Source organism: Triticum aestivum, chromosome 2B (genome assembly GCF_018294505.1).
Source record: "Triticum aestivum cultivar Chinese Spring chromosome 2B, IWGSC CS RefSeq v2.1, whole genome shotgun sequence".
Taxonomy (NCBI): domain Eukaryota; kingdom Viridiplantae; phylum Streptophyta; class Magnoliopsida; order Poales; family Poaceae; genus Triticum; species Triticum aestivum.
The window spans coordinates 210,677,047-210,687,569 of record NC_057798.1 but is presented as its reverse complement, the minus strand read 5'-3'; the positions used below and the strand labels follow the sequence as shown (position 1 = coordinate 210,687,569).

Below are 10,523 nucleotides of genomic sequence, written 5' to 3'. Positions count from 1 at the left end.
TATGCCAACCCAACAAACACCTTCGGAGACACCTGTAGAGCATCTTTATAATCACCCTTTTACGTTGTGATGTTTGATAGCACATAAGGTGTTCCTCCGGTATTCGGGAGTTGCATAATCTTATAGTCTGAGGAACATGTATAGGTCATGAAGAAAGCAGTAGCAGTGAAACTGTAACAATCATATTGGTAAGCTAACGGATGGGTCATGTCCATCACATCATTTCTCCTAATGATGTGATCCCGTTCATCAAATGACAACACATGTCTATGGTTAGGAAACATAACCATCTTTGATTAACGAGCTAGTCAAGTAGAGGCATACTAGGGACACTATGTTTTGTCTATGTATTCACACATGTACTAAGTTTTCGGTTAATACAATTCTAGCATGAATAATAAACATTTATCATGATATAAGGAAATATAAATAACAACTTTATTATTGCCTCTAGGGCATATTTCCTTCATTCACGTGGGTAACGTGCGCAACGACGAACAGTGCTAGAGGCCACGCCAGCAGGCGCACATGAGTAGGATTTCCTCTTTCGTGCTAAGGGAGCAAGGCCAGCCACCAGTTCCCAAAGCAATCCCCAAGTTGCCAGGTCAGTGCAAGAAGACCAAGACGACGGGCGCGCCATGGCAGAGGTAATCACCGAGCCCACCGGCGCGTCATGGATGGAGGCTTTGCAGGCGAAGTCCACCTTTTGTCAGGATAGACTGCGCCCCTGTCCCCCTTCATAATGCCATTGTGTGGCAACCCTTCCCGCCAATGTTTTCGGGGCAAATGGACCAAGGCGAGTATAAAAGAGGGGAAGGGTGTTGTCGTAGAGGGGGTGGATGATTCCCTTCTTCGAACACTTGTACTCTTCCTCCCTTACGAGGCAATCCAACCACCAAGCATGAGTAGGGCTTTACACCGTGAGGTGGCCCGGACCTGTGTAAACCGCCGTGTTTCCGACCGCCCCTGCTTGCTCGGTCTCGCCGTAGCCCCACCGTAGTTGTAGCAGAAGGGAGTAGAGCAGTAAGAACAAGCGCACCACAGAGTTTGAACCTCTTGGGTCCCCAGAGCCTCGATTCCGACAGCAATTCAGAAGAAGCACCTCATAAAAGCAATTCATGAGAAGCTACTTCCATTGACAATCAGGCTGAAACAGACTAAAGTTGTACTAGCTTATCTGATATACACCACTAGTTTCACGGTGCTGCACAAAAACATATTTAACCAAACTAGCTAAAATGCCAAATACTGTCAACTAATCTAACCAGACTAACTAAACACCTAGCAATTAACTAAACTATAAACGAAGCACCATAAAAAAGATACTAGGCACACTACCTGCAGCTAAAAAGTTGCAAACTAGCCACACATTAAAAAGGATTAAGATAAAAGAGAAGGCACTTTTTATAGTATACTCAAGAAAACAGACAATAAATTTGACATCAAAAGACCTAAGAACTCACAATCCAAACATCAATCACACCAAACACCTACAATACTGACAAAACTAATCAATCCATAACCCAACCTGCTTAAGCATAATCACCAAAAAATGGTACAGATCTATGGCTCCACTAAATCAACTATACTAACAAAAAGTCACCACCAACATCAACTTGAAACTGGCACCAGAAATAATCAATACACAACACTAACCTTAATGCAAAAGGACACCCTCAAACTAGGATATCAGATCAGAAAATGATAGAACTCTTAAGGTTTAAAAACAGGTTAACAAGGAATGGCTATTTAGGGTTTACACAAAGAACACAGATTAAAGAAAGCCTATTACCATCAATTTACACTAACTAAAAGGGCCTTTTACAGAATACTCAATAATATACCTAATAAAATATTATAAGACCTAAAAATTAACTTACTAAACATCTATCAAATTGAATCACCTAGAAACTACCAAAGAATCTATTCCAAACCTAGCACATGCATGCTCATACTTGTAAATCAACTAAAAATAATAACAAGTCAGCAACAAAATGAACTTGAACTGACACAGATCTAAACCACCAATAAAACATGAGGGATGGGAACCAATCTAAGACCTAATAGGACCTAACAAAAGAATCTACTCAAGAATAGGAAGATTAGATCAAAAGGGGAAGACTGACCAAACCCTAGCCAAATCATACTCATTTTTACATAGCAAAACACCTAGCCATACATGATAGAACACCACAAAAACCAAATCATGGAGAAAAGAACGAGCATACGCATACCTGAACAACAGTTTTGCTCGCCGATGGAGCACAAGAACCCTAACCCAAAGCACTGTCAAGAGCGAAATCCTGCAAAAGAACAACAAAGAAGACCTCAAGAACTGACAAATAACCGCAAAACTCAAGCAAATCTAAAGAAAAGAAGGGGGAAATCACAAGAACACCGAAGAAATCGACGAACCCTAGCTCGGATGGGGAGAGGAGACATAGAGCGAGAGAGAGTGACGAATAGAGGAGGCGAAGTGACTGGGGGCACCTGAGCGACAAGATAAGGTAGGGACGAGACGATCCACCTCCACGACGCGAGCTGGGCACAGAAGATTAACGGGTCATCAAGCATAACAGGCACCGCAATGAGCCCAAGAAGCAAATCGACTGACCCGAAATTGGGGCCAGTCGACGGAATTCCTTATTTGCCGCTCGTTGCGTCGAACTGTCGACGGAACGCAGAGCTGGCGATCGAAGCGCTCACGTGGCCCGGCCCATTAATCAATTGGGGCACTTTCTTGTTTTGGGAACCTTCTAGAGTTTCCCACTCGGGTTTTTCTGGTTTTGGGAAATTTCTAGAAGGTTCCTTGAACCGTTTTTTTTCTTTTGTCGAATTTTCTGTTTATTTTCCTTTTCTATTTCTTTTTTTCGTTTCCTCTACATTTGAAGTCCATTTTTTTAAAACAAATCAGGTTTCAAATTTTGTCCTGAAACTGAAAAAAATGGTCGTACTTTTAAAATATTTTCAATTTTGTAAAACTTTTCGTGCTTTCAAAATTGTTCATAAATTCATATAATGTTCATTTTTGAAAAATTGTTCGGGCATTTCAAAAATTGTTCTCATTTTCCAAAAATTGTTCGGAATGTTCTTTTTTCATTTTTGTTGGAACTTTTCAAATAATGACCGGGATTTAAAAAAATGTTCATGTTTTCAAAAATTGTTCTTGTTTCCAAATTTGTACATGTATTCAAAAAATGTTCACGTTTCAAATTTGTTTGGAAATTTTTAAAATTGTTTTCCGTTTCTAACTTTGGTCTGAAAATGTTCTTGTTTCCTCTTCTGTTTCTTTTTTCGTTTGTTTTTTATTTTTCAAGTTTTTTTTCGAAAAAAGTTCATGTTTCAGAAATTGTTCGTAACCTTAGAAAAATTGTTCCCACTTTTGAAAAACGATCATTTTTTAAAAAATGATCGTGTTTTCCAAACTTTTTTATAAATTCAAAAAATGTTCGCATTTTAAACAAAATGTTCTGGGATTTAAAAAAATGTTCCCTTTTTAAAAAATGTTCTCTTTGCCTTTTTTTGGTTTTCTTTTTTACTTTGGAATTTTCAAAAAATGTTCTGACTTTCGAAATGTGTTCAATAATTTGAAAGCAAATAATGTTTTGGACAATTTGTTCGCGAACTCAAAATATGTTCGAGGAATTTAAAAAAATGTTCTCATTTCTAAATTTTGTTTCATAAATTTGAAAATGTTCTGTAATTTCAAAAAATGTTCCAGCCTTTTCGATTTTGTTCACATGCTCAAAAATTGTTCATGTTTTCTGAATTTTCTGAAAAATTGTGTTTTGAACAAATTGATCATAATTTCAAAAAATGCCCCTGCTTTTTCGAAAACGTTATAGTTTTTTGGAAAATTGTTCCAAATTTGGAAAGTGTTTATGTTTGCCAGAACATTCCGTTTTTTGAAAAAAGAAATTACTTTTGAAATTACTAAAGTAATTTGGATCTGCAAAGCGAGTCTGATTCTTTATGTTTGATGCTAAGTTGTGTGCACATACGAGTGCCAGGTCAGCTGGTACGAACACATTGTCTGGATCACTCGATCCTCCCCACCATCAAAAAGCATGATCCAACGCCCACAAAATCGACCGACCAAAATTTAAAATGCAGTTGATTCAAAAAACAAATCAAAATGCAGTTAACTGACATGTAGCTAAAGTGTAAAACTAAACACAACACAGTGCAACGACAGCAAGCCAATCCTAAAGATGTAAACATCACCCAACAAATGAACTGATAAACCATGCATATCTTGGCAGTTGCTAACCTAACGAAAGTACCCACTTCACCTCCGCTTGTTCTACTGACTGAACACCTGAACTACCTACTCAAGCCTTTCAACATTGCTAGCAGTATGTACAAATAAGCAGTCACTGCATCCATGGCTACCAGGTTTCACTGTGGCATCTGCAATTTCCAATTCCACAGGTAAAAAGTTCAAAACTTCCAGACTGATTTCCAATTCCTGTCCCGACTCCTGAGTCCTGAATGGAAGAGTACTGCAAGTCTACAAGCAACTGAGCTGCTCTGGTGCTGCCCTGCACTTGCTCTGCTTCCCTCGGGACCTGCTCCGCCCGAACACGGCCAGTCTCGTAAAGACGCGCAGGATCCTGCTGGCGCACCGCCGCTGCGAGCCCCAGCGCATGGACCCGATGCAGCTGCCGGACACGGGCGCTCGCCGCCTGATCGCCACCGGCGCCGCCGCGTCCGCCCTGAAGCTCGGTTCCTTGCTGTCCTTGCGAACCGAGCCTCCTTTCAGGGTGTTGTGCCGCTGCAGGGTCTTCTTCAGCGAGATGATCTCCTGCTCCAGCGCCTGGATCCTGAAGCTCGCCGTCTCGTAGTCCGACGTCGCGTCGTCCTCGCCGCGGGCACGGAGCTTCCCGTCGAGCGCGGCGCTGGTGTGGGCGTCCGTGTACGGGCTGGTGGTGCTCAGCGGCTGGCTCGTGGGGACGGGGCACCCCGGGCTCGGCGTGTACGCGCCGGCGACGCCTGGGATCAGCTCGCCGGAGAGCATGTACCGGAACGAGTCGGAGCGCTCGGCGAAGGCGCGGTGCGTGTGCATCTGCTGCACGAACAGCGCCTGCACGATGAACCGGAGCGGCATCCGCTCGTTCTGCACCGCCTGGATGCACGCCTCGTGCGACAGCTTCCGGCACTCGAGGTGCCCGCAAAGCGCCGCCTTCTCCTCGCCGGACAGGCTGGGATGCTCCTGCCATGACACAGAATCAGCAGCTTCCTCTCGCCAGGGGCAGTTGAAAATTCAAACCAGCAAAAGCAAACCACTCGGACTAATAACCATGCCAGCGTGTGACCGGAAGGATACTTGTCTTACCACTAAGTAAGTGTTGATTGCCTCGTATAGATGATCGTGGGTCTTCCGGTTGCCGGCCGGAACGACGCCGATCAGTTCTGCCAGTCTCTCCGGCCGGAGCTTCGGATCAGCGACGATATGCACGAGGTACCGATCCCACAACCCCGCCACGGCCTCGGCCCCTTGTCTTTGCATGGCGACGTGGTTTGAGACGATGCTCTCCATTGTCACCACCTCCGGGCTATCGGCGACGGACCGGTCGGCGTCTTGCTCCGGCAGCGGCAGGTCATCCGCGCTGGCGAACTGCAGTTGGGACGCTACCTGGTCCCGCAGCCTCGTCCGGCTCTCCTCCTTCAGCTCGAGGGCGAGCGACCGCGACAGCAGCGCGAAGTAGAAGGCCACCGGGACGGCGCCGCTCGCCTCCACCGGGAGCAGCTCGACCACGCCCTGCAGTATCTCCGTGGCCCTCCTGTTGGCGTCGATCTCGCCGTCGCCGGCCTCGTCGGTGCTCGCCCAGAACTTGTGGGTCTTCTTGGAGAGCACCCACTTGTTGGCGTAGAAGAGCACCACGGGGCTCACGTACTTCTCCTTCATCCCTTGCCGCCGCAGCGCCTGCACGATCCGCTTGAAGAACTCGAAGGGAAGGGCGATGAGGTCCTTGATCCAGAGGTCGCGCGCGGCGAGCTCCTTGACGACCTCGGCGTCCCAGCGGCGGCCGACCAGGCCGCGCGCGCCGGCGTCGTCGACGCCGGGCTGGTCCCGCCGCTGCTCCGGGTCGAGGATCTCCATGCACGCCATGAAGGCCAGCGACTCGACGCAGCGGCTGACGATGAGGAGCTCCTCGGCGACGGGGAGGAGGGGCTGGCAGCGCTGCAGGACGATGAGCGCGTCGTCCCAGCTCTGCAGCACCACCTGGTTGATGTAGAGGTCGCAGCGCGCGCCTAGGCCACCCACGTCCAGGAACTCCGCCGCGCAGCGCACCGCCGCCACGTTGAACGGGTCCAGCGCCACGGCGTCGCCGTAGCAGAAGAGCCCGATCACCTCGAAGGCGTCGGAGCCTCCGGGGAAGCTGTCCGGCAGCTCGACGTCTCCGGACACCTCCTCCATCGCCTGGCTGAAATACCTGCTTCTTGACGACAGAGGATCCTGCAACGACGACGACGACAAAGGTTAGCATGGTCCTCACCAAACCAGCGCCACCGCCACACCATAATTGAGCTGGTCGCAAGCTCTGACTGACCCTGTGCAGAATGAAGCTCCTGTCGGCGACGCGAACGCGCACCGTCGCCGGCGACCCGGTCTCTTTCGCCCTACAGTTGAGAGCAATCAGAATTCGATCGCCAGACAAGAGAAAGAAGCAACATGCCACATGAGCTTCACGTACCAGGAAAGAACTCTCCTCTGCAGCAGGAAGGCCGTGCTAGGGCTCGAGTAAGGGCTAAACATGGCAGCGGCGGCGGCTTCCTTGGCAGCCGGCGACATCTCCACCTCTGTCGCCATCTCCATCTCCCTCCCAATCATCTTCTCCACGAAGTATGTAGTAGCTATCTATCCTTCGCAGGTTAGGCAGCGTACTAGTACTTGTGTCACTGGGAGGAGGATCGGAGCAGCTATAAGGATGTTGAGTGCGGAGGGGAGTAACATAGGGAGGCGTGCAAAAGGGTACAATGGCTGAGGGCGCACGAATGGGGGTTGAACCCCAGTTTTAAGGCTGGGAAATCGGATCGCCCTCGTGCAAGCTTTCTTAATTCCCTATCTCCTCTGGATGGATGGTCTCGGCGTTTTCTCGGTAGATTTGCTCGCCCGCACGGGGGCAGCCGTGTAAGGATCCAAGAGAGGGTCAACACTAGTTTAAGCCCCAATCACCGCGTCGTCCAGTCACCACCAAAACTGCACGCACGCACGCGTGATACAGATGGAAACACCTGGTATAAATTCTTGATGCAAGTAATTGGTGTTTGTTGGAGTGTTGAACCAACTGGTGGAAAAAACGAGCTTCTGGTGCCATGGACGGATCGTAGTACGATGGCCGAGAAGTCCAAGCTTCAACGAGCTCTCGGCATTTGGCAGAGCACGGTGACTTTGCCAGCCAGAGCCAGGGGTTGCTTGGAGTTGGAGGGAGCACGCAGACGCAGCCTCATTTTAAAACTGCCTCCCTCGAGACTCGGCATCTTGTGCGATCAGACTAGTATCCTTTCTGCTCACGGATGCCAGAGGACCGAAATTTTAGCGATGGCATAAGCTGGACGGATGCGCTTCCATACTGCTTTTTAATAAAGGCGAGCGTGCGTGCACATTGACGAGCACCTCTACTACGAGGGGAGGAGGCTCTGAATATCATACGGCGGGGAATGGAGTCCCTGTCGCCCGATTCAACGGCCGTTCCGTCATTCACCATGAGCGCACGCCACAAAACTCTGGTTTAGACTACAGAACTGTAAAATTCTTTCTTTAAGAGATCTGATGATGCGAGAGGCCTGGTTACCTCGCCGCCGTGGAAGCGGATCAATCACGGCGTTTTTCTTTTCAATTCAGGGACATGCCTGGCTGCCGGCCACGCCTTCTTCTCCGGTGCAAGATTGCTGGTCAGATGGCGTTCGTCGTGCTGGGAGCTGGCCGGGGCGATCTGCATGCGTGGACCGGTCAGCGTATTGTGCCGCTACCCGCCGCTCGTGACCGCCATTGATAAGGGAGAATGTCGGTAATAATCAAATCGTTGACGTGCATCGGCCGCTGCACTTGGGGCTGGGGAATTTAAGTGCACGGAGTTGGGGGAGTATTCCGCTCCCGCTGTGGAATTTGAGGTAGGGGCATCGGGAACCCAAGTCGCCATGCTTCTCCTCCCCGAGCGCTCGGTTGCAGTTTTCTGGAGCCTTTTTCGTGGCCCCGTGACGCATCGAGATCGGCTACGGAATTTGTACCCGCCCTCCTGCCACGCCCGTTGATTCTAGGGTACTACTGTCATATATGCTACGGGTGTACAAGTTCTTAGAGCATCTCCGCTCGTTCGGCCCTCCAGCACATAGGTCGGCGCTCTGTCGGATGCTCACCTGACGATATTTAGATCCTGAGGGCGATCAAGGCCCCAGCCACGCCCCCAGGTGCCGTCCCCAAGGCGCATCCTATTCAAATTTGCTCCGTTTCCGCTTCAAAAAAACGCCATAATCCGGCGATCGGCGCAATAATTCGGCGATCATCACCGTGCCATAGTTCGGCGATTAAATGAAAAGCTCGGCGCACAAAAAAAAGGACGCGCAAGGAATGCATCAAACGACGGGGTCGGCCTCCGGCGTTTGAGGGGTCGGCGTCGGCATGCGCGGGCTGGGCGGCGTCGACGCGGCTTCTGGGCTGGGCGGCGCGGCTTCTGTGTTGTTGGGCGTCGCGGAGGCATCATCACTCGGGCTTGGCTGCAGCGTTGGCGTCGGCGTCGCCGGTATCTGGTTCAAGATGAGGCCGCGCTCCGCCAGGTACCACGCCTTGAGCTTCTCGTCGCCCCTCCGGAGCATGTCTGCGCAGCCCATCAAGAAAGCCAGGTCGGTGTTCCTCTTCTTCGCGGCGACGTTGGTCCGGAGCAAGTCGACGTTGGTCCGGAGCAAGACGAGTTTGACAGTGCTGGTCGTCATTAACACCGACCATCGCGCCTCAGTTTTCTCTTCTCGCAGGGCGGCCCGGGTCTTGGCGTCGGCGAGGCAATGCTTGATGGACTCTTGCACACGTGCGGCAGCCGACTCGGCGTGTTTCGCCTTCTGGGCCCGTTTGTTGTCGTCCGGGCGCCCGTCAGCCGCGCCCGGGGTCGCCACGTCCGGCTTGTACGTCTCCTTGACCTTGGCGAGGGTGCGCCGGACGTCCGCCCACTTCTCGCACTTGTCGATCCGCTTGAAGACGTGAAGGTACTTGAACTCTTGGTCGTTGTTGTCATCGCGGAACATGGCAAACATGCGCAGCAGCTGCGCCGAGAAACGAACATCAGTCGGCGGGCGCGCACATGGGTGCGCACATGGCGAAAAGAAGTAGGGAGAGGCCGGCGTGTTGTACCTGATCCTCGACATTGGTGCCGCTCTCTGGGCGAGCCGCGATCTCCTCAACGACCCCATGCCATTTGTTGGATGCCGTTTGGATGAGCCCCCAATGGTTCGCCATCGCCTTCGACCCACGATGTATGTAGACGCCTTTGAAGTAGGGGTCGACGAGATTGCGCTCGTCGAACTCGGCCTTGATGCGGTCCCAATACGTGTCGATGCTCTGGTTCGTGCCAGTGATCGGGTCGAGGCAGACGACTTTCCACGCTTCAGCGAGGCACTCGTCCTCCTTGGATGCCCACTTGATGCGCGGCACGCTGGTCCTGGCCGCTCTTTTCTTCTTCTTCTTGCCTTTCCTCGTCGGAGCACGTGCTGGCTCCTCCTCCTCCTCCTCCTCCGGCTCTTCCTCACCGTAGTCGAGCTCACCGTCCATGTCGCCGTTGAGATCAATTGGGTCGTCTAGGGCAGTGAACCCGGGGGAGGCGACGGCAGCAGCCGAGCCGACTGCGATGATGTCTTCCATGTCGCCTTCCGTCGCGTCGGCGTCGCCGAGATGCGACGAGGAGGCTTGTGAGAAGAGCAGCGCGCCGCGGCAGAGAGGTGGCGTCGGGGAGGCTGCGTAGGCCGGCGACGACTAGGTGTATGGAGGGTACTGCACGCCGGCGAAGGCGGGCGAGGGCGTGCGCTGGACCGGGCGACCATGGGGGAAGGTGACGTTGGGGTTGGACCCGCCGTGTACGTCACCATCGGCATAGACCAGCGATGGCGTGCAACCCTAGGGTTGTGGCGACGACGAGAAGCCGATCGGAGATCCGACGCTTTGCTGGCTCCAGGTCGCGTGCAGGCCGTGGCCGCCGGGTTGATTCATCATCCCCGCGCGAGCCGCCTCGGTTTATTCGGCTGAGCGCTCCGCCTACTCCGTCGCCGCCGCAGCCGCGAGCACCGCTGAGGAAGTCCTGGATTAGGGGGGTGTCTGGATGGCCGGACTATAGCCTTTGGCCGGACTCCTGGACTATGAAGATATAAGATTGAAGACTTCGCCCCGTGTCCGGATGGGACTTTCCTTGGCGTGGAAGGCAAGCTTGGCGATACGGATATGTAGATCTCCTACCATTGTAACTGACTCTGTGTAACCCTAACCCTCTTCGGTGCCTATATAAACCGGAGGGTTTTAGTCCGTAGGACGAACA

At 51.5% G+C, this 10,523-nt stretch overlaps 1 protein-coding gene across 1 annotated transcript; it reads right to left on the bottom strand.

The window, feature by feature from the left end:
* Positions 1-4,097: 4,097 nt before the first annotated feature.
* Positions 4,098-7,243, bottom strand: LOC123041079 (BTB/POZ domain-containing protein At5g48130). Its single transcript, XM_044463779.1, has 4 exons — positions 6,699-7,243; positions 6,555-6,624; positions 5,336-6,460; positions 4,098-5,212 (listed from the first exon to the last, which is right to left on the bottom strand). Exons 1-4 carry the CDS (start codon positions 6,833-6,835, stop codon positions 4,511-4,513), a joined length of 2,034 nt encoding a protein of 677 aa, XP_044319714.1. The 5' UTR covers positions 6,836-7,243; the 3' UTR covers positions 4,098-4,510.
* Between the last annotated feature and the right edge of the window lie 3,280 nt (positions 7,244-10,523).

Coding starts and splice junctions, on each gene's coding strand:
- LOC123041079 (XM_044463779.1), bottom strand. CDS start 6,835: ATGATTGGGAGGGAGATGGAGATGGCGACAGAGGTGGAGATGTCGCCG. Junction 6,625..6,698: donor CAGAGGAGAGTTCTTTCCTG/GTACGTGAAGCT, acceptor TCTCAACTGTAG/GGCGAAAGAGACCGGGTCGC. Junction 6,461..6,554: donor GGAGCTTCATTCTGCACAGG/GTCAGTCAGAGC, acceptor TCGTCGTTGCAG/GATCCTCTGTCGTCAAGAAG.